We start from the raw sequence: 19,270 nt of genomic DNA, 5'->3' as shown, positions 1-19,270 counted from the left end.
CTCTGGCCATGATGCGGCACACCTGACAAGTTATTAACTCCTACAAAGTTTTAAAACCTCAGTCTTACTACAGCCAAGCATACCCTTTCCATTTAAAGTTGTCATTTATGTGGCTAAATTTTGGTGACCAGTCCTCCCAGGATCAGATGCCTGTCTGGTCCAGGACAAAATAAATGGACAAATGCAGGCTGTGGGGGGGGAGTACAGAGCTGATTGTTCACCTGTTAACTATTTGCCCGGGGTTACCTGCCTAAAGAAAAAAAACTCTTAAGAGGTTATTTTAACCAAGTCGGAGTTAGAACTTGTAGAAACGCACTCATACAGGCCCTCAACCCTGAAAATACTGCTTTGAACATAAGGGTTGTGAAGTTTGCACATTCGTCTATTCTGATGGCAAAGGGCCAGTTGATGAGTGCAAAACAATTGCAGGTAAAAGCGACACAGGAAATTAAGTAGCTACCCCATTGGAAAGACTTTCCTTACTGATCTCATATGAAAAATTGCTGTTCTGAAAGCATTTATCATTTATAGCATGGAAATATCTCATTGTGATGTTTTTAAAATACATTTTGTCGTAATGGTTTTAATTCACTATGCACTTTATCGATAAATCCAAATATGAGTACATAGGGTTCCTTTGCAAAGAACAATTACACTTGTTTGTGATCCATTCAGTGCCAGAAGGAGAGGGGGAGGGATAGAGAGGGACAGAGAAAGGGAGCGAGGTGGAGAAAAAGAGACACATAGAGAGGGAGAGAGAAAGAGAGATAGAGATAGGTAGAGAAAAAAGAGAGAGAGATGGAGAGGGAAGGAAAAGAGAGATGGAGAGAGAGAATGAAAAGAGGGATGAGAGAAAAAATGAAAAGAGAGATGGAGAGAAAGAATAAAAAGAGGGATGAGAGAGAGAATGAAAAGAGGGATGAGAGAGAGAATGAAAAGAGGGATGGACCGAGAGAAAGAAAAGAGGGATGGAGAGAGAGGGGGCGAGAGAGCGCTACTCTCTTTTTTGAGTGGCTCTCGACATGAGCAGTGCCACTGTTTCAATTACCGCTGGTGGTAGCCAGGTGGGGAATCTGCTGGTCCACCCATTGTAAGTCCGTTTTCATTACAAACCCAGTGACTTCACATGTTTAGTGTGTGTAATCAATGCTGTGAGTAGGCACTGCAGTTGGGAGTCACTGCAGGATATATCGCTTACAACGCTTGGTCGAGTGTGGCATGTGAACAGCATCATGCAGCACTTGCCAGGTTGCTCTTCGGATAGACCATGGTTCATGGTTACTGAGCCGCAGTACAGTTAGCAGGTGCTGTGACACTGAAGCGCAAGAATACACAATAGCTGGACAATATTTGTCACACTCTGCAGCCGCGATGAGTTGACTTGTCACTAGATTTGATGTTCAGCCCAATGTCATCAGGAAAGAGCGGAGGAGGCAGTGATATCAATGTCCTCGTGGGTCTACAGTATCATCAAGCGGTAACTGTGCTTCACTAAGGCTGGCCAACTCAGCACCTCACTAAGGGGGTAATTACGATGGCAGAAGGACCGCTACTGCCGGACTCCAGTGACGGTCCTTCCGCCATCGCACACGATTTCCCACTGCCCAATTAGGATGATGGTGGGTAGCGCGGCAGATGCAAAGTCCGTCCGCCACTTCACCGTCAAAGGCAATCGGTCTGATTGCCTGGTGGATGGTGCAGGGTGCCTAAAATGATGTGTGTTTAAACCTGCCTTCATGGAAAGGCTGGCGGGGATTGGGGATTGACCGTTGCGGGCCCCCTCTGTTTGGGGGGAGGGTGGTTGAGCACTGACCCCCCTACAAATTACCCTGCACAAAATGGCAGGCACATGTGGTGCCTGCCACGTAGTGCAGGGAAATGCACTACGTGGCATTTTCACATTGCGAACGGTGCTGCAACTAGCAGAACCATCCGCAATGGTCAGGGCCCCGGATGCACCCCCATAATGGCGGGCACATCATAATTCACTTAGCGGGACCGCCGCCTTACCGGCAGTCAGTCCCCAGCATGCAACAATGGCATGAGCCCCTAAGACAGGCTTGGATGAAAGAGCTTCTATTGGGTTTATGAAGCACCACAGATGGTTCATCCCCTTGGACAGCTGTGTCTCATGCTTTTGTAACATGATTGAACCTCAACTTCCAGATACAACCCATGCCATCCTCCAGCAACACTATGCAGTTAAGGTAGTGTCTAATGGATCTCATGTTCAAGAAAGTGTTGATGTCATCTCATAAGATAATCTAAGATACAGCCCCTGAGCAGGATCGAAGATGGTGTTAACCTCAAAAACATATGAGGCAATGTCCCCGACAGATACCAGTGGGGCATTAAATAAATCAGTATTGTTGATTGAATAAACCTGCCACACGCCTTTGAACCCATGAAGATTTATCTAATAATAAAGTGTGATACAGAAGCCACAATTAATAGTTAGTCAAAATGCACGGTAAATCAATACAGGCAATTAGCATGAGGCTGAGTCAAATGCAGCAAAGAGAAGGACATGAAGTCAAATCTCAGAGTAAACTACTCTACGTCATAATCAGGAGACAGACTAACGTGAGTCCGCTCTCTAAAGTCACGGCAAACCAGACATAGAACACATCCAAAATCACTATTTGTGGAATACATTTCACAATGAAAATCACACTGTCAGCATAAGGTGACAAATAGAACACAAAATGGAAGGCTGTATCATTTAACACCATCCCAACACCAACCCCTAATTGAATATTCCCTAATGCAACCAGATGTCTCAGTACAAATCAAATTCCACTTACACACTTACAATCTCAAACCGTAAAGGGCACTGCAGGAGTACAGACAGTAGGAGCCTTGAAATGTAGTAAATTCTTCCTCCGGCATTCCTCAAGAATAGCATGTCCATGCATGATGCACATTTTGTCACATGCGACGAGAGAAGAAATGAAAACACAAATCATGGCTGCTTTAGAATTCAAGATGGAGTTTAGGCCTAGTTTGCACCTAGTTCTGACAACACAGGAAAATACAGTTTTGCAAAGTGCTTTTTTTTACTTTTAGTGCAAAAATATAATGTTAGACACACATTTAAAATCATCGCTCTCAACAGTAAAGCTTTGATCACTAGAACAACAAGCTGATAAAGTATTCAATAACGGTCACATTTTAGAGTCAGTAGAGTCTGTACAACACAAAGCTATTTGTGTGTAAATTATGAACTGTGACAATACACCAGTACAACATGACACCTATTTGATCATTGTACGTTGCGCTCTAGTGGATTTTCTAACACAAAACTGAGTGCAGAATATTGGCCTGCAAAAATATCAAGTCAGGACAGCGTCTGCAGCTGTATTGTCAAGGTGGGTACATTGGTAAGTCAAGATATCAGTGCTGCACTGCACTGTGCGATGGAGAAAGGGCAATAATGTGCCATACTTAACAATTCCTGTCATTTCCCTGCGCTGGCATACAATGCTCTGGCTAGCATGCGCTGGCACACAATGCTCTGGCTAACACCAATGCAGGCGCCCTTGCCCCATGGTGCAAGGGTGCCTGTGTGTTGAGCAGGTTCTTTTTGTACAGGAAGGGACTCTTCCTGCACAAAAACATTCTCCTGAGGTTTTTTCCTTCTATGTGTGCTGTAGTGTAGAGCACACATTAAAGATGAAGCAACAGGGAGATATACAGATATTTCTTCTTGTTATGCCTCACCTGGGAAGGCATAGCAGGTCTGATATATTCCCAGGTCTACTAGTATTGGTAAATCTGGAAATGCTTCAGATTCCATGGGGGGATACTTGGGAACAACCACACATCCACCCATGGAACCCCTTCCAAGGGCAGAGTAATGCAATGCATCAATTTGAGATGCATCACTTTGGATTTATCATGCCACTCCGGGCCACGAAAGGTGGCCTTGCATGGCTTGATGAATCCTCGCTATGGTTTGCGTGACCCTTGCACATTCTTGAGTGGCGCAAGGGTGATTTAAATCCCCTTAATAGTTTTACCTCCACACCGATATGCCTTGATGATATATATGTTGTCATGATACTTAGGGGCTGATTAGGATGGTGGGGACACTGCCAACGACAGGCTGTCGGTGGCAGTCTCCCCGCCATCCTATACTGCTTTGCCACCCACCATATTTTGATGGCGGGCATGGTGCAGGCAGGCAGAAAGACCAACTGCCATGCATCCGACGGGCTCCTTGAGGCCACCGGTCGGTGGAGGGCCTCCCAATCCCTAAAATGGTGGTGTTGCCTACCAGGCACCGTCATAGGGATTAGGAGGGTCCCTCCCCACCAGCCTTTCCATGACAGTTCATCCATGGCTGGAAAGGCTGGATGGGATGGACATTGGGGGCCTGTAGCGAGCCTCCCTACACCCCAGAGACTTTTCTTTGGGTGTGGGGGGTCACCTATGGTGCCCCCCTAAAGATCACTGTATCAAGTAACTGGCACTGCATGGTGCCTGTCACGTAGTACAGGGATGGGTTACCCATGAGTCCATCCGCCATCCTAATCAGGCCCATAGAGGTGAAGTTAAGAATAGTAAATCTAAATACACACATGTATGCCCACCTTGACGATATAGTGCTATCCAATATTCTGCATTTGATATTGTTGCAGAACGATAATTTGTCACTCAGTATTGTGAGATACAACTATCCCAGTCCTGTAAGTCTCAGGGGGTCCCTTGTTTCCCCATTAGATATTCCTTGGTGTTGAGCTCAGGCCTAAGGAGGATGATGTAGATTTTGGGGATGAAGATACAGCCCAGCAGTCCAGCACTGGAAGTCAGGATGGCAAAGATCTCCACGGCCACCATGTACCTGCCCTTGGTGCTCAGGTATGCTGGGATGAAGGAGACCCAGACGCTGCAGAACACCAGCATGCTGAAGGTGATAAACTGGGCCTCGTTGAAAGTAGCCGGTAACTTTCTTGCTATGGAGGCAACAACAAAACTCAGAAGAGACAAGAATCCCATATAACCAACCGCAGCGTAGAAGGCAACAACAGAACCCTCGTCACACTGTAAGATCATCTTCCCAGTTTCTGATCTGGTGTCAATGTCTGGGAATGGGGCAGAGCGGAGGAGCCACACAGTACAGATCACCACCTCCCCCAGTGAGCAGAAGAGCACCAAAAAGCTGGAAACTCGTGGGTCCACGTACTTTCTGAGCTTGCTGCCCGGCTTTGTGGCGTTGAAGGCGATGATCACTGTGATAGTTTTTGCTAAAACTGAAGAAACAGCTATAGTGAAAATGATTCCAAAGGCCGTTTGCCGGAGGAGACAGGAAGTCTTTGAAGGACGTCCAATGAACAGAAGACAGCAGAGGAAGGACAGCAGGAGGGAGATGAGGAGGATGTAGCTAAGATCCCTGTTATTGGCTTTAACCAGAGGTGTATTCCTGTATTTGATAAAGATTCCTAGCACTCCAGCAGTGAAGAGGGAAAATAAACTTGTAATGGAGGTTAAGGCTACTCCCAGTTGATCCCCATAGGCCAGGAACTCTACCACCCGTGGAATGCAGGCATCTCTCTTCTGATTGGACCACTGGTCTTCAGGGCATGCTAAGCAGTTTGCCATATCTGCAGGAAAAGAAAATTGTTCAGTATTACAGTAGATGCTTTCAAGTAGGGAGAGATGAGTGGAATGTGACACAGTAGAGTCATTCTGTGTACCTGTGTGCGGGTGTACTGTCTGTGGAACATGCACACTGGGCCTTGCAAGTCATTAGTTAAAAAAGCATATTGACCCGGCATCTCCATTGAGGTGTCAAGAAGGATACACATAAGAGCAGCTGGCAGCTTGCAGGAGTCACCCCACAGCGCGTGAGTGTCTTATAAAATCCATCACAAACCTAGGAGCAGTAGAAGAATATTTTTCAAGTGATTGGCTATAGGGTGTGGCTCACTCATCCTGTCCACATACATGTATGTATTAGTCTCTAATAGGTCATGCACATAGGCAACAGGAAGATGCTCCTGTCCACAGAGGCATGTCTGGAGCCAATAAAAGAATATCTTTAGAGAAGGGGTCATCTAGCAGCACCTTTAATGTCAGAGTCTTGCCCCTACTTGGAAAAAGACTCCCTGTTGTATGTACCCTGGTGCTGCTGGGTTGGAAATGCAGCCCCTTAGGCTACATTATGTGAATTGTTCAATGTTTTAATCCAGTCTCCTGATTTTACATAATCCTCATTCACATCAAGGCCCCTCCTCTGCAGTATGGACACGATCTTGACGTCCCAATACCTCGACGCACAGCTCTTTTGTTCTCTAATAAAGGTTTCCTCTGTCAGATTTTGAACTAGAAATAGATAAATATCATACTGTAAACAACAAAAGGCTGTGAGGAAATGTACACAGGAAATCCATAGAATTTTTGCAAGAATGTTTTCTTCTCACACACAAGTGGACTTTCTAACCCTTAGCAGGATTGTAATTTGACTGACTTGTCTTATTCTTATTTTTCTTCTGTTGCTGTCAGACCTCTTGCACTGGTCCTAAGTCGGGGGAGCGTCTTCAGCAAATGTTACAGAGAGGTGGGAATCTTGCTTAGCTGGGCTGCTTTGACCTCAGATTCGGGAGTCCACTACTCTCGTGTGGACCCTGATTGCAGGTGTGAGTCTAAATTCCGATCCTTCCGTTCTCTAGCCCACTCTGCCACCCCAGTTCAGACATGGCCATATGTAAATCAGTCTGACCCTGTGCCTCATGGGAACAGTCCAGCCCGAACTGCCAAGCCATGTCTTCCCTGGACCAGAAACAAGCTTCCTACGACTGGTTTCTGGCATTTCAGCCGTCTTCAGCCAGGCTTGCTTAAATCCAGTGGCAAAGTGAGCAAGGGACTCAACGTCTGAGCATACCCTGCCAACTTATGGTGAACAAAGCGGTACAAAAGGAGGTGGTGATGGACGGAGCATCAGAACCAATCAAACACTCACACCCAGTCAACAGATCTGGGTTTGATCCATCACCGTTCTCTAGCCCACTCTGCCACCCCAGTTCAGACATGGCCATATGCAAATCAGTCTAACACTGGGTCTCATAAGGTGGGGGGGGGGAGGGGGGTGGGCCTAAGGTCTTGTACCGGGGGGTGGGGGGGGGCTTCGGTGGTGGGGTTTGGGGTGTAAAGCAGCAAGAAAGGTTGACCTAGATGTCAGAAATGTACAAAAAAATAAATTTCATGAGCAGAAATGTACTTATAAATATTTTTTAAGAATTCAATATGGGGAGAAAGTTAAAAATTTGCTCGTTAAATATTAACGGCTTGAATTACTATAGGAAGATCGGGGTCTTACGTTATTTGATTCACCTACTGAATATTGATGTTCTTTGTCTTCAAGAGACACACATTTCTTGGGCCAAGAGGGATTTGTTAAAAAGACTAGGTCTTGAGCTCTTAGTTTGTTCTAAACAAATGGGAACTACAAGAGGAACAGCTATTTTGATAAAACAAGGGATTGGGAAGTGTAGTAAAACGCTAGGTGACAAATGGGGCAGATGGGGAATTGCACAGATTCTTATAGATAAAGTAGAAATGACAGTTTGTTCATTATATGGTCCTAACCTAGACGATAAAGAAGTCTTTAATCTTATTAATTGTGAATTAGCAAATTGGAATCAACCCTTAATTATATGTGGTGACTTTAATATCAACATTGGAGCAAACTGTAACATAAGAGATATTAGGTGTCATCAAGGACGGAAGGTTCAATCTTATAGGGCTCTTAGGAATTTAGTCTTGGGGAACGGCTTGATTGATGTTTGGAACAAACTTAGACCAACAGAACCAGGCTTTACTTATTATTCTGCACCGCATCGTAAATTTGTTCGCTTAGACTATTTCTTTATCTCTCCTAAGGTTTTTGATGACTTAAGCATAGAGGTTTTACCACAAATGATTTCTGATCATAATCCTATTGTTTTAAAGCTCTCAATTCCTTCTTCTGAACATCACAATAAGAGACAATGGTCTTTTCAGAGAAACCTATTGTTAGATCAGGATTACCTATCTCATATGGATGGGATTATCAAAGATTTTTTTGTTAATAATAATGGATCTACATCGATACAGGTAGTTTGGGATACCTTTAAATCGGTCATTAGAGGTGAGACTCTGAGCTTCTCGCAACATCGCTTAAAGAAAAAACAAGCTGAATTTATGGTTGCTTTGGATAAAATTACTTCTGCAGAAGTAAATTTAGCTTCTTGTATTAGAAACGGTATTTGCATTCAAGAAGCTCAGAAATCTGTAGCTGTGGAACGTTCGACTGTTTATTCTTTCCTGGCTGAACAAGTAGCGATAAAATACAAACTATTTAAAAAAGACTGCTATGAATTAAGTGAGCAGACGGGAAGGACCTTGGCTCAAAGGCTGAAACAAAAAGCTGCCATCACGGAAATTCTTAAAATAAAAGACCAAGATGGTGTAATTCAGGAGTCTACTGTAGGCATATTAGGGGCATTCCGGGATTTTTACCAATCCTTATATAATAAATCAAATGACGGTACCAGTATAAGGAATGATGTGTTTAATTATTTTTCAAATCTAGATAGTCCCTCCTTCCTCACTAGCGAACAAGGTAAAACATTATCTGCCCCTATAACATGGGAAGAGGTAGAGGAATCGATATTGGGTTTGGCTATCGGTAAAGCGATGGGCCCGGATCATATCCCTTTAGAATTCTATCGTACCTTTCGTAACATTTTAAAACTCGAATTATTAAAAGTCTTTCAAGAAGCTTTGGCAGGTAGACCTCCTCCTTCATGGTCACTAGCAACCATTGTTGTATTAAAAAAAAAAGGTAAAGACGCTCTGGATTTGGGGTCGTATAGACCAATTTCTCTACTAACCTGCGACAGCAAGATCTTCTCTAAGATATTAGCAAACCAACTGAAAGATTTTATGCCTAATTTAGTTGTAAAAACCCAACATGGTTTTATTAAAAATAGAGATACAACGGATCATGTAAGAAGAATTATTACCCTTCTAGACTGGGCTCAGGCCTCGAGATCCCCAGTCGGTGTGGCACTATTGGACGCTGAAAAAGCGTTCGATAGGGTCGACTGGGGATTTCTCTGGTCTGTCCTAGCCTGGAAGCGATTTCCAAGCAGATATATAACAGCTTTGAAAGCCCTATATATTGACCCTAAGGCGAGCATACGAATTGCTTCGGACATTTCAACAACATTTACAATAACGAGGGGGACAAGGCAGGGATGCCCATGTTCCCCCTTGTTATTTGCATTATATATAGAACCATATTTACAAAAAATTCTACGTGATGACAATATTTGCCCGGTGACGATCCACCAAATTGAGTATAAAATCTTGGCATATGCCGACGATGTTGCTATAGTAACCTCAGACATTAATCGAGCTTTTCCCAAGATTGTTGAAATAGCTAGTGAATTCGGATCTTACTCTGGTTATAAATTAAATATCTCAAAAACACAGATGATTCACTCTACCTCTGATGCGCCAACTGGTTTACTATTATCGAAGACGGCTTTGTATTTGGGTGTGATTTTGTCACCTAAAGTAGAAGACATTGTTGGGCTTAATCTTGATCCAGTACTTGCTGCTACGAATAGGTCCCTCGAGAGGTTAGATAATCTACATCTCTCTTTGTATGGCCGTGCTAATGTTGTTAAGATGCTTTTCCTTCCCAAATTTCTTTATTTTTTTCGGACTATACCATTACTTTTTCCATCCAGTTTCTTTATTAAATTAGATAGGATAATTTCTAGATTTCTATGGGGATATAAAAGGGCAAGGAAGTCTTTACTTAGCTGTACTTTACCCTCGCTTCGAGGTGGCTGGGGAATCCCTAATTTTCGTTTATACTATATGGCGATATCACTTAGACTAATGAGCAGTTTAATTTTCGAGGGGATAATCTTGGATGATTTCTTATATCCCTCAATCTACACAATGATTCTTGGTAGTCAAGCACAAAGATGTCTGGTCCGTTTTCTAGAGCCAAGTTACTATAAGAAAACAAGGTTCAAGGTAATGGTTACAGTCTTCCAATTATGGAAAATGTGCAAACGTAGACTTCATTTAGATAGTAACTTTAATTTTTACACACCTTTATTTGATAATCCATCGTTGCCACCAATTTTTTCTGATTGTGTTATACAGCGTTGGAAAAATTGTAATATTCGTCAAATTGGGGATTTGTTTCCTAATGAACAATTTACAACATTTTCTCATCTTCAACATTTGTATAATTTACCCAAATCAGATTTTTTCAAATACCTTCAAATACGTAGTTTTCTAAACTCAAAGAATTTAGTGAATTCTAACAAAATTAAGAAACATGAGGTATTAGAATGCTGTTTGAAACAAAAGAAAATTGGGGTGATATATAAAGCAATGATTAAAGGCTTAGAAGATAATCTTGTATCTTATAATACAAAATGGCAAAAAGAGATGGATATTGAAAATATAGACGTATTGGATACCTTGGTACTGTCCAATCAAATATTAATTAATGGATCGCTAAAGAGCCAGAGCTTTATGAGCACCTTTGACTTATATTATACTCCTGCCAAGTTACTAAAATGGAAAGGGAATACTGGAGATAAATGTAATCGCTGTGGATGTATAGGTGCAAACTCTATTCACATGTTCTTTTTATGTCCTAAACTATCCCAATTTAAATCTGAAGTTCAATTGTTTTTAAACAAAATAATGAATATTCCCCTAGTATTATCTGCTGATCTTGTAATACTTGGCATTCAATTTAATACAGCTCGGCCTTTCACACGTGCTGAAGAGGGATTCCTGTTCATATCAATGTCTATTTTTAGATACTGTGTCACTTCGCACTGGCTTGATGCAGATCCCCCTTCATTTTCACAATGGCAAATTAAATTGCTAAACATGTATCAACTGGAGAATGCTGTTTATCGTTTAAAGGGGACGAAAAAGAGGAACTTTGGCTCTAAACTCTGGGCTCCTATTTATGATTGGTTACAATGCTAAAGTATAATTTGTACGTAAATTGATTTTCCTGTTATGTTGTATTTATGTTTTCGTATAACTAAAGGGACAATAATGTGTCTGATCAACTTTTACTTGCTGCTGTGAAAATCAATAAAAAAAAAAAATTAAAAAAAAAGGCCCCTCCTCTGCAGTATGGACACGATCTTGACGTCCCAATACCTCGACGCACAGCTCTTTTGTTCTCTTATTAAGGTTTCCTCTGTCAGATTTTGAACTATAAATAGATAAATATCATACTGTAAACAGCAAAACAATATTTAGACTGTGAGGAAATGTACACAGGCAATCCATAGATTTTTTGCAAGAATGTTTTCTTCTCACACACAAGTGGACTTTCTAAACCTTAGCAGGATTGTAATTTGACTGACTTGTCTTATTCTTATTTTTCTTCTGTTGCTGTCAGACCTCTTGCACTGGTCCTAAGTCGGGGGAACGTCTTAGGCGAATGTTACAGAGAGGTGGGAATCTTGCTTAGCTGGGCAGCTTTGACCTCAGATTCGGGAGTCCACTACTCTCGTGTGGACCCTGATTGCAGGTGTGAGTCTAAATTCCGATCCTGAAATGATGAGTTGTTGGATAATTATCACACCCTCAAAGTTTTCCTCTGATACATTCTGACATAAGCAATCAATAACGCCATTTTATTCTTTCTATGTGTGCTGCAGGGTGAAAAAGCTAAGGAGAAATACAAGTATTTCTCCTCGTTGCGCCATTTTAATGCCAGCTACTGCATGGCGCCGCCTCCATGTAAATCTGGGGCAGCGTCAAAAAAAGATGGGTGTTGCGGTGGAACACCCACAGCAACACCCATTGCACACCCATTTCATGCAGATACCTGCATAAAAGGGTACCATATTTACAACGCCAACGCTTAACGCCACTTTATAAATCTGATGCAGGGCAATGCACCACCAGAACATTCGTAAATGTGACATTCCAGTGGCGCAATCCCCTTGTAAATATTCCCCATGGTTGCTTGATCAAATCTAATTTGAATCAGTCCTATTAAGTATTTTCCAGAATAAAAAGTGCTGCTTTTTTGAGAAAGCGGTACAAAAGGGGGTGGTGATGTACAGACCATCAGAACCAATCAAACACTCACACCCAGCCACCAGATCTGGGTTTGATCCATCACCGTTCTCTAGCCGACTCTGCCACCTAGTCAGACATGGCCATATGCAAATCAGTCTGACCCTGTGCCTCATGGGAACAGTCCAGCCTGAACTGCCAAGCCATGTCTTCCCTGGACCGGAAACAAGCTTCCTAGGACCGGTTTCTGGCATTTCAGCCGTCTTCAGCCAGGCTTGCTTGTACCGCTTTTTGGAGGAAGCATATGTTATCCTAGTCGAATTAGAACCAATTCTTTCCATAATGTTTGAATGCCATAGTGCAGAAGATCGTGGATTGACACATGTTGTGAGTTGACTGTCCCTTTGCCACACAGGTGGGATACTCTGTTCTGACTGGTGCACACGAAAGCTTTTCTTCAGAAGGGCGTGCTTGAGGCATTTTCTGAATTTATTCTTCTAATGGTGATATGGTTTACTGAAGTAGCATGGAACAAGTCTCGTGTAAACTAAAGAGGAAGAGGGCCAGATTCACAACCTGACCTGATGTCTAAGTTTAGACATGAAGTCTATCTTTAGACCTGACATCAAAGGTTAGACCTCAATTCTACATTCAGACCTTAAGTCTAAGTTTACATCTGAATTCTAACTTAAGACCCTAAGTCTGAGGCACATATTTACAATATTTTGGCATAGGGCAGCGCCACAAGCCTTCCAGCTGTGCTTCTCCACATCAAAAGAAAAGAGCAGGAATGCACTGTATCCGCAAGATGTAGCGCATTCCTGTCCTTTCTGTCAGCGCTGGCACACACACTGCAGCCGAGTGCCAAAGCATGCACCCTTTCACAATTGTGCAAGGATGTCTGTGTTGTTGGCATGAATATTTTTGGGCACGAAGGGACATCATAGGGGACATTTCCCTCGTTCTAGGTATACTTCAGATTTCAGCACACATAGAAAGAGGGAAAAAGAGAATGAACACATTTCTCCTCGTTACGTCTGTTTGGGAAGGCATTAGCTTTGACACTGACCCAGATTTACACTATTTTGTTAATCTGAGGCAGTGTCAAAACCCATGGGTGTTGCGTGGGAACACCCACAACAACACCCATGGAATGTCCCTTTCAGGCAGAGTAAGTCATTGCTTTAATGCATATTGACATGGCCATGAAAAGCCACACAGAGTGGCTTTGCTTGGCCTTGTAGCTATAGGCCGGCACACTGCGCCTCCGTAGTATCACAAAAGTGAAGCTCAGTAAAAGTGCCACAGGGGCATTGTAAATATGCCCCTAAGTTTAGATCTCAAGTCTATCTTTAGACCTGAAGTTTAATGCAGCCGGACCACATATGCAAAGAGGTCTCTGATTGCCATTTAATATGTTCCATACATGACTTTCCAGTTACATGTCTACACCTTTGATCTGTAAATTGAATACCTGTGCCCTGAGTGTGCACAGTAGCATACTGTGCTGCAGACACTAACATCTGTGCTCTCAATGTACAATGCACTGTACTGTTCTATGCCTGAGTGTCTACAGCAGTGTAGAGTTCTGCAGAAACTGAGATCTGTGGCCTGAGTGAGTAAGTTTTTTTACTGTACTGAAGAAACCGAGGTATGAGCCCTGAGTGTGCAAGGTACTGTACCGCACTGCAGAAAATTAGGTCCGTGCCCTGAGTGTGTGCGGTAAAAAAGGGGTACCATCCTGGATATCCTGGGGCAAAGAATTTGTGCAGGTCATACTCTTCCTCCATCTTCCTTCTTCAAGCATGATGCTCCCATTTAAATAAAGAGAAGGGCACTCAAGGGGTCTAATTCATAAACTGCACATTGTAGTACATAACATCGTACTACTGTAGTACTCCTTTTTTCCTACTTATTGCAGGTCAAAAACCTATGGTTCAAAATCTCCACCCCCAACTGTTGTATATTTTACATGCATGTGTTTCCTACTAAGGGCCCAATTATGATGCAGGCTGAAACGACTCCAACCATTGGTTGGAGCCCTTCAGATCGCATCATAATCGGCTGGTTGGATTCCTTGCTGACCGACCCATTTTGATGGGGTCGGTCGGAAGGGAATTCAAATCGGATTTCCGAATGGCCTCCGATAGACTCGGAGAGCCCGTTTGCCATTCGGAAGCCTTCGGTAATCCCTCGGCTGGCTCTTTACAGACGAGGGATTACGATGGCTGATAGCCACAGCCTTTCTGTGCCAGACTTTTGGACACAGACAGGCTTTAGGAATCTGTCTTTGGGGGCCCCCAGCAGGGCCCCCATGGGTGCAAGGCCACCGAATGGCAGCTTAGGGGGCACTTAAGGGGCCCCCATGTTGACCCCTGCACCCGGTGGCAGGCACTTTGAGGTGCCTGCCACCGGGTGCAGTTATGAACTGCACCTCTGCTCTTTGCAATGAAAGCATGAATTCCGTTCGGAATGCATGTTCCCATTGTAAAGAATAGCATTTAGACCGACCCTACTTGTGGAACCGGAACCGAAGACAGGAGGTCATTCGGTTCCAGTTCCCAACCGATGTAGGATGGACTCCAGCCTGTCCGACATCGGAATTGGGCCCTAGTAATTAATGTAATAGGGAATCTGGGAGTGGTGCAAAAATAGGGAATAGCTGCAGGTAAATGGAAGTAGTTTAGGGAGTAGCAAGGAGGGGTAAAGGATGAGGTAAGGAGTAGTTTATTAATGAACATGCTAATAACAGCAACCACCCACAAATAAATAAGACCATTGTAAGTCACAAATTACATGTCTATGGTTACTACTGCACTAAAGGTGACAAAACAGTAGCAAATGGGGGCATTGCTAAGATGGCGGTCAGGAAGGAGGCATTTTGAGGAGCTCCGTTCATGGCCTGGCCCATCATCCTGGATATACAAGCTCCCCTCCACAATGTGCCCCCAGAGTGGCTGGCATCTGTCAGCACAGTGGAGGGGGCCGCTGAAACGAGCAAAAGCAGGATCCAACATAGCCAGGAGAGATGCCAAGACAAAAGGGGGTGCCCAATGTACAAAGTGTGGGGGCCCCGCTGGATGCCTGTGCCACTTAGAGAATTCTGATTAGTCTAGCGGGACAGTGGATGCTGGGGGGACCCTGAGATTTGGGGCTTTGACTGAGCGTACAGTACAATGACATCCAGGTGGCTTGAGGGCCTGTGGGGCCCTGGATTTGATGCAGACAATAGGAGGAATAGTTGGGGCTAGCTGGATCCCAGTAGACTCTGGGAAGTCAGGGAAAGTCCCCCACTGTAGTGCGACCAGCTGAAGAATGACCCCAAGAGAGGTTGACAAGAAACGATGACCATAAAGAGGCACCTCTGAGCACTGTGACGAGGCCCGCTCAGGTGGTGTCTACATGGGGGTACTGAGGGACCTGGTGGGAGTACAGAGCAGCCCCCCTGCAACATACGTATCCCTCTTGGCTGTGAGCAGGAGGTGAGATGCAAAAGAGGGGAGACACTGGGTATCATGAGAGCTGGAGATGAGGCTGACGCAGTGACGGGCTGTGGAGCTAAGAGGTAGGTGGAGGGTGCTAGTGCCTATGGGAAGGGATGTGAGTTGACTCCTGCTGGGGCGTGCACTGTAAACATCGCAGCTATATGGTTGGCCCCAATGGGGGTCAAGAAGGGAGGCCCTGGTGGGGGCAGAAGACCCACACTTCCCTTGTGGAAGGTGGCCCTAAAGACGGAGTCTGACCAGACATCAGACCACACACTGCAACCCACCCTGAATGATGGAGGACCAAGGGGTGCCCCCCGAGACCTAGGGAGGATGTCCCCCACAGCCAAGGAATATGGGTCCCATATCAGACCCTCCAAGACTCCCATATAGCAGGAATGGATGTAGTCCACCTGAGAATGGACTAAAGAATCACACAGTCAGTATCCAGTAATTAAGGACAAAAGGCTAGCCCCAGAAAACAAGAAAAACTGCATTAGCCTTGGATCTTGGTCTCCTGAGGACAGACAACAAGAAACTGGTGGAGAGAGTGGATGGAACAAAGCAAATCCGGGGAGATCTGGGGTCCCGGGTTAGGGGCAGCAATGTGGAATTTCAGGCCCTCCTACAAACAGTAGCCCAACTTTAGGAAAATGTCGAAGACGCAGAAGAGTGTTCAAGACGGACCAATGTGAGAATAGTGGAAGTCCCAGAGTTAAAGGAGGGGCCAATCATGTCTCTGTTTCTGGAGGACTGGCTCCCCAGGGAGGTTCTCAAAGGCAAATCATCTAAAATGCTGATGATTAAACAATCACAAACCACCTCAACCGATAGTGGCATTGCCGTGCAACTTCCACGACAGGGACCATATCCTGCAGGTGTCACGGACACACAGACCCTGTATCTCAACTATGCCAATGCCATACAAAAACAAAGAAATAATTTCTGTGGGGTAAAGCAACACCTCCACACAACCTTGAATATAACTTTTCCACGCGACTGGGGATGCCTGGGAGTGGGGTTGCTACCTCCTCCTGGATTGAGGCAAACAATCCACTAATCAAAAGTGGAGGAGGCAGAAACAGAGGCAGAGAAGACTGGGGGGGCAGTGCTGGCTCCAATAAGATCCCAGGCAAAGGGCGGAACGTGTCAAGGTGGTTGCAGACATCCAGAGCTGCAGATTTGGGTGTCAAGCAACAAAAAGGAGGCCCTGATGAAGAACTCAGAAGAAAATGAAAGCTACTTAAGGGAATGCTCAGGAGAAACTGACAGGCCAGTAGTCACTCCAATGACAGTGTACACAATAATTTGAAGTTAGCGATGGCTCATACAGGCCGATGGGAGACTGTTGAGTGGCCTACGACTTATTCCAGATGCTGGGCTGGTTAGACAAGAAGGGTGACTACAGCAAGGGTGACAAGAGGGGTGACTACAGCTTGCCCGGTACCTCTATAGTTCTGGATTTAGATTCCTAAGAGCAGACTTGTAATTCAAAAATGCAATGTTGTTATATTTGTTGGGGGGCTACAGATACCTCGGGAATTGGGAGCGCGGGACATTTTGAAACCACAGCGTGAGGCGTTTGGGTGGGGGCCATTCAGGGGATGATTATAGGCACACTGAGATACCTACAAAATGGTCACATATTGCCTAACACAACAGAATCTTCCACTTAAGGTGTTATCCTGCAACATAAGTTGGCTGGGATGTGAATGGAAGTGGGGGTAATGTGGAAATACTTAACACAACTGAATCCAAATATTCCTCTCCAAGAGATGCATCTCACAGGAAACGCTAGTAGTATACTACACCATGGCAATACACCCCACTAGTACATGATAGATACTCACCAAGATCAAGATGGGTAGACATTCTAGTTCACTGATCCCTACCCCTCATGGTAACACACACATGGATAGACAAGTTGGGATGCCAAGCAACAGTGAGTGGCCAGTGTAATGGACTCGCCCTCACACTGGCCACTTGGTCCTTCCAGCAGGTTTACAAACAATGGGACTAGTCAAAATGTGAGTGTAACTAGCGGAAGTGGCGGACTCGGTCCCGCTGATTGACATTACCTAAATTTAATACATCATGGGGAAAGAGACAGAATGACAAAATCAGGCGATCTACCAAGACCAAGTCCCGACCCACTCCTAGAGATTTTCCTGAAGACCATGGGATTGGTACACCTGTGCTGAGAGAAACATCCAGAAACCCACCAAAACACCTATATCTCCAATTAGACACCTTCTACTACTCCCTTGCCATAAAACACCAAGTAGGATGATTTGGACTCCCAGAGATACATTCACAGGGCACATCTAACCATTCACCACTGACAGTACTTCTGAAGACAGGCATGAAGAGATCAAGGGGGGGTTGGAAATTGGACCCCTGGGACCTAGCAGTCTGGTAAAATAAGAAACTCATGATGGAGACTAGCCCCCAACACTTCCAGGAGAACTTGGGGACAACAGCCTAGTAGTTCACCCTGTGAGAGACATACAATACAGTTTTAAGATGAATCCTGTCTGCACACATTATGGGCAAACACCAAGGGGCCGATTCAGATCCGGGTCGGAAGGGCACCGAACGCGATCCGGCCGGAAAAACTATGAGGCGTACGCGTGTTTTCCACCCGACTCGTACAGCTGTACCAGCGAGCAAGTGCGATGCGAGCTACCTGAAATTCACCGACCGAGTCGTTTCAGGGTCCGAACCACTCCGTACGTCTCGGCTGTAAGCTAAGCGTGGCGTACAATGGATGCGATTTACGACCGAGCCAGTACGATGCACGCGTAATGATTATTAATTAACAAATAAAAAAACAATTTCTTCCCTCCCTTTACCTCTATAATCCCACAATCAGCACCTAAAAAACACAATTAACATAATTAATGATCAATTAATTGAATAATATTAATTTACAACTAATTATTAATTTAGTAAAAATAAATTACTATGCACACTTTACCCCTATATAAATGCCACAACCTGCAAACACATTTATTAATTAACAAATAAAAAAACAATTTCTTCCCTCCCTTTACCTCTATAATCCCACAATCAGCACCTAAAAAACACAATTAACATAATTAATGATCAATTAATTAAATAATATTAATTTACAACTAATTATTAATTTAGTAAAAATAAATTACTATGCACACTTTACCCCTATATAAATGCCACAACCTGCAAACACATTTACATAAAAAATAATAACACAATTAAGAAACTTAAATATCAATGAAGTAACTAACATTAGTTAAAAAAAAACATTAATATATTATCATTTAATTACTTCCCAATCTATACCCCTATAAACCCACAACCCGCTACAGAACAAAAAAATACAAAATATAATTAAATTAAATTTCATAGCTAATAAAAATGTAACTGATATAGTAAGAAAATAAAACAATGATTAACCAAATAATTATGTCACATAAATTTAAAATATCTACTCTAAAACATAACTATTTAAAAACAATAATTTTAACGACTATATTTATGGATATGATATTAATGACTTCTATATTTTAAAAATTGATATTACTTACCTTCAAATCGATATTCTTGCACTTGATATTTCCATTCCATGATATTTTTCACTCGATATTATGGTGAGTCGAAATTTGTTCCTCGATATTCTATCACATCTATTCAACATCTCAATTGCTGCAATGCTCTTGTCTCAAAACTCTTGCCCCATGTGTGTT

General features: G+C 43.6%; 1 protein-coding gene across 1 annotated transcript in view; it reads right to left on the bottom strand.

The window, feature by feature from the left end:
* Window positions 1-4,695: 4,695 nt before the first annotated feature.
* LOC146788752 (vomeronasal type-2 receptor 26-like) overlaps window positions 4,696-19,270 on the bottom strand; it is a 588,210-nt gene continuing 573,635 nt past the window's right edge. Inside the window, exon 6 of the mRNA XM_085630962.1 lies at window positions 4,696-5,603. Within this exon, the coding sequence (XP_085487088.1) occupies window positions 4,696-5,603 (908 nt within the window). The remainder of the gene's footprint in view (window positions 5,604-19,270) is intronic.

The sequence above is a fragment of the Triturus cristatus genome, chromosome 10 (genome assembly GCF_964204655.1).
Source record: "Triturus cristatus chromosome 10, aTriCri1.1, whole genome shotgun sequence".
Classification (NCBI taxonomy): Eukaryota; Metazoa; Chordata; class Amphibia; order Caudata; family Salamandridae; genus Triturus; species Triturus cristatus.
This window is presented reverse-complemented; position numbering and strand designations above follow the sequence as displayed.